Consider the following 2,664-nt stretch of genomic DNA (forward strand, 5'->3'; position numbering starts at 1 on the left):
TTTTTTTTTTTTTTTTTTAGCTTCCACAGTTTTGTAAGTCTCAGGAGGAAATGTCAAAAATGAGTAGTAGGGTGCTATGACATGCATGGGCGTGCAAATTGTCCAGCAAGCAATGTACCACCTGTATTGCCTGAAGGGTAAAATACTACATCTCACTTGTGCCCCTCAAATCAGGATATAGCAACCTACAGTCGGATATTGGCCCAGTTTGAGTACAAAAGAAATGATGATCAAGGTGGACAGAACGTCATTCGTTTAGCACCTTGCAAAATGGGTTAAACCGTAAGTAAGAAATAATAGTGATTGTTTAAAGAAAAAAATTACAAAGTGAAATTGACAAATCCATAAAAATCTCTCTCAGTTTTAATATTTGAAACAATAAAACATTTGTAGGGATGCTGAAGATCTTTAAAAAATATATTTAAATGTAAATTGACCTACACCTTGAAAAACATGTAAAACCATAGGTAGGGAATATTTGTGATCGTGACTACCAAAATAAGAGGGTAGATACAGGACTAAATATAGACTGTAAGTAGCTTTTTTTATTTTTCATTCTCATGGGCACAACTAATGGATCAAGGAAGTTGGTTTCATGTGCCTTCTGAAGACATGATGGACATAGACTGTGGAGAGAATATAAGTACTTCTACACACTTTAACGGTATCTTCTGTTGGAGAGCCTTCGAGAAAATACTCCGTTTGGAGCTCCCAGGATGGCTATTTTATTTATCTGACAATTTCTTTTGGACAACTTTCCTTATTGCTTCTTTAACATCTTTGTTCCTCAAGCTATAGATCAAGAGATTTAACATAGGACTCACAAAGATATAAAACACAGCCACAATTTTCCCCTGTTCTACAGATGCCTCCAAAGGGGGTCTGAGATACATGCAGAACAGCGTCCCGTAAAAGACGGTGACAGCTGTCATATGGGACCCACAGGTGGAGAAGGCCTTGCGCCTCCCCTCAGCAGAGCGAATACGCAAAATGGCTGTGAAAATGAAAATGTAGGAGATGAGAATCAAGGTGAGAGAGCAGGTGAGGTTGGAACCCGCCACCACAAACATGGCAGTTTCTTTGACGTAGGTATCTGAGCAGGCAAGGACTAACAGAGGTGGGTCCGCACAGTAAAAGTGGTTGATTTCATTGGGTCCACAGAAGGAGAGACGAAGCATCAGGACGGTCTGTACCAGACCATTTGCAAAGCCATAAACATAAGAAATAGCAACGAGAGAGATGCACACACATCTGGACATTCTGAGACCATATAGCAAGGGCTTGCAGATGGCCACGTAGCGGTCATAAGCCATTACTGTGAGCATATAATAATCTGTGATCACCAGGGTAATGAAGAAGTGGAATTGTATAAAGCAACCAATGACAGATATGGTTTTTCTCTTGGATAAGAAATTAACCAGCATCTGAGGAGCGACAGTGGTGGCGCAACAGAGATCCAGGAAGGACAGGTGACTGAGGAAGAAGTACATGGGAGTGTGAAGTCTCGAGTCACTTCTGATTAACAAAATCATGCTCACGTTGCCGATGACCGTGACCAGGTAGATGACGAGGAACACCACGAAAAGGACAGGCTGCAGCTCCGCGCGATCTGTCAGTCCCAGGAGAACAAACTCAGTCACTGCTGTGTAGTTTTCCTTTAACATTGTGTTTGCTTCACTTCAATTGAGGTCTAAATAAAGGAAACAGAAATTCATGCCTTTTGTCATTCATCCATTAGTTGCATCATGTCATCTGCTACTTCTTCCTCTCTCAAACTTATAAATAAAGAAGTAGCCTTGTAAGCAGGCAATTGATGTTTGAAATATCTAATATAGAGCTACTTTATTTAAAGGCGGTCATATTTTTCAATGCTTTTCTGCAAGTCTTTTCATATTTGAAAAGCTCAACTACAATTTTCTTAAATATCATTTTCTTTCAAATTGTAATCTCATTTTTTAATATACCTCTTAATGCATCATTGCTGAAACTCATCTGTGTTTTCATACCCGAATGGACATAAGGAAGTAAAACTATATATGGCACACATCTTTATAAAACTAGGATCTGTCTACATGCTCCTCTGAACTCAAGCTTGTTTCCGAGCTGTTCCCTGTAACTGCAATGCAATGTCCATTTTCCCCACTGTCGTCTACCTCAGGGAGCTCTCTTACCACCAAATCTTACTTACCTTTTAAGAATCAGCTCAGGATCTCGTTTGCTTTGTATATTATTGACAATTATTGGGGGCAAGATTGGTTCATGGGTCACAAAGCAAATCTGTGTTTTTTGTATAAAACAGATTTTATATATATTTATATGTATATATATATACATACATATATGTATATGTATATGCATATGTATATGTATGTGTGTGTGTTTATGTGTGTATACGCACACACACACACACATACATACATACACAGTACCTGAACAACGTGTGTCTGTCTATGTAGGTTTACATGTGCATGCATACATATAGCAGTAATATTAAATATTCATGGAGTAAGTGCTTAAGGGAAAAATAATGTAGTAAAAGGCTTCCTGCCTGGGAAGGAAACACTCATGAAAAGGCTGACAAGTGATCATAATGATTTTATTGAAATTCTACCTCACTTTAGCACCTGCAAAATGTTGAAAACATACCTCAATACATGAATTCAG

The 2,664-nt window shown here is 38.6% G+C and overlaps 1 protein-coding gene across 1 annotated transcript; it reads right to left on the reverse strand.

The window, feature by feature from the left end:
• Positions 1–725: 725 nt before the first annotated feature.
• Positions 726–1,664, reverse strand: LOC120599507 (olfactory receptor 1030-like). The gene has a single exon (XM_039858597.1). The coding sequence runs from the start codon at positions 1,662–1,664 to the stop codon at positions 726–728; it is 939 nt and encodes a 312-aa protein (XP_039714531.1).
• Between the last annotated feature and the right edge of the window lie 1,000 nt (positions 1,665–2,664).

This window comes from Pteropus medius, unplaced genomic scaffold (assembly GCF_902729225.1).
Source record: "Pteropus medius unplaced genomic scaffold, Ma_sr-lr_union100, whole genome shotgun sequence".
Classification (NCBI taxonomy): domain Eukaryota; kingdom Metazoa; phylum Chordata; class Mammalia; order Chiroptera; family Pteropodidae; genus Pteropus; species Pteropus medius.

Excerpts from the sequence above, each read along its gene's own strand:
- LOC120599507 (XM_039858597.1), bottom strand. The coding sequence starts at position 1,664 with ATGTTAAAGGAAAACTACACAGCAGTGACTGAGTTTGTTCTCCTGGGA.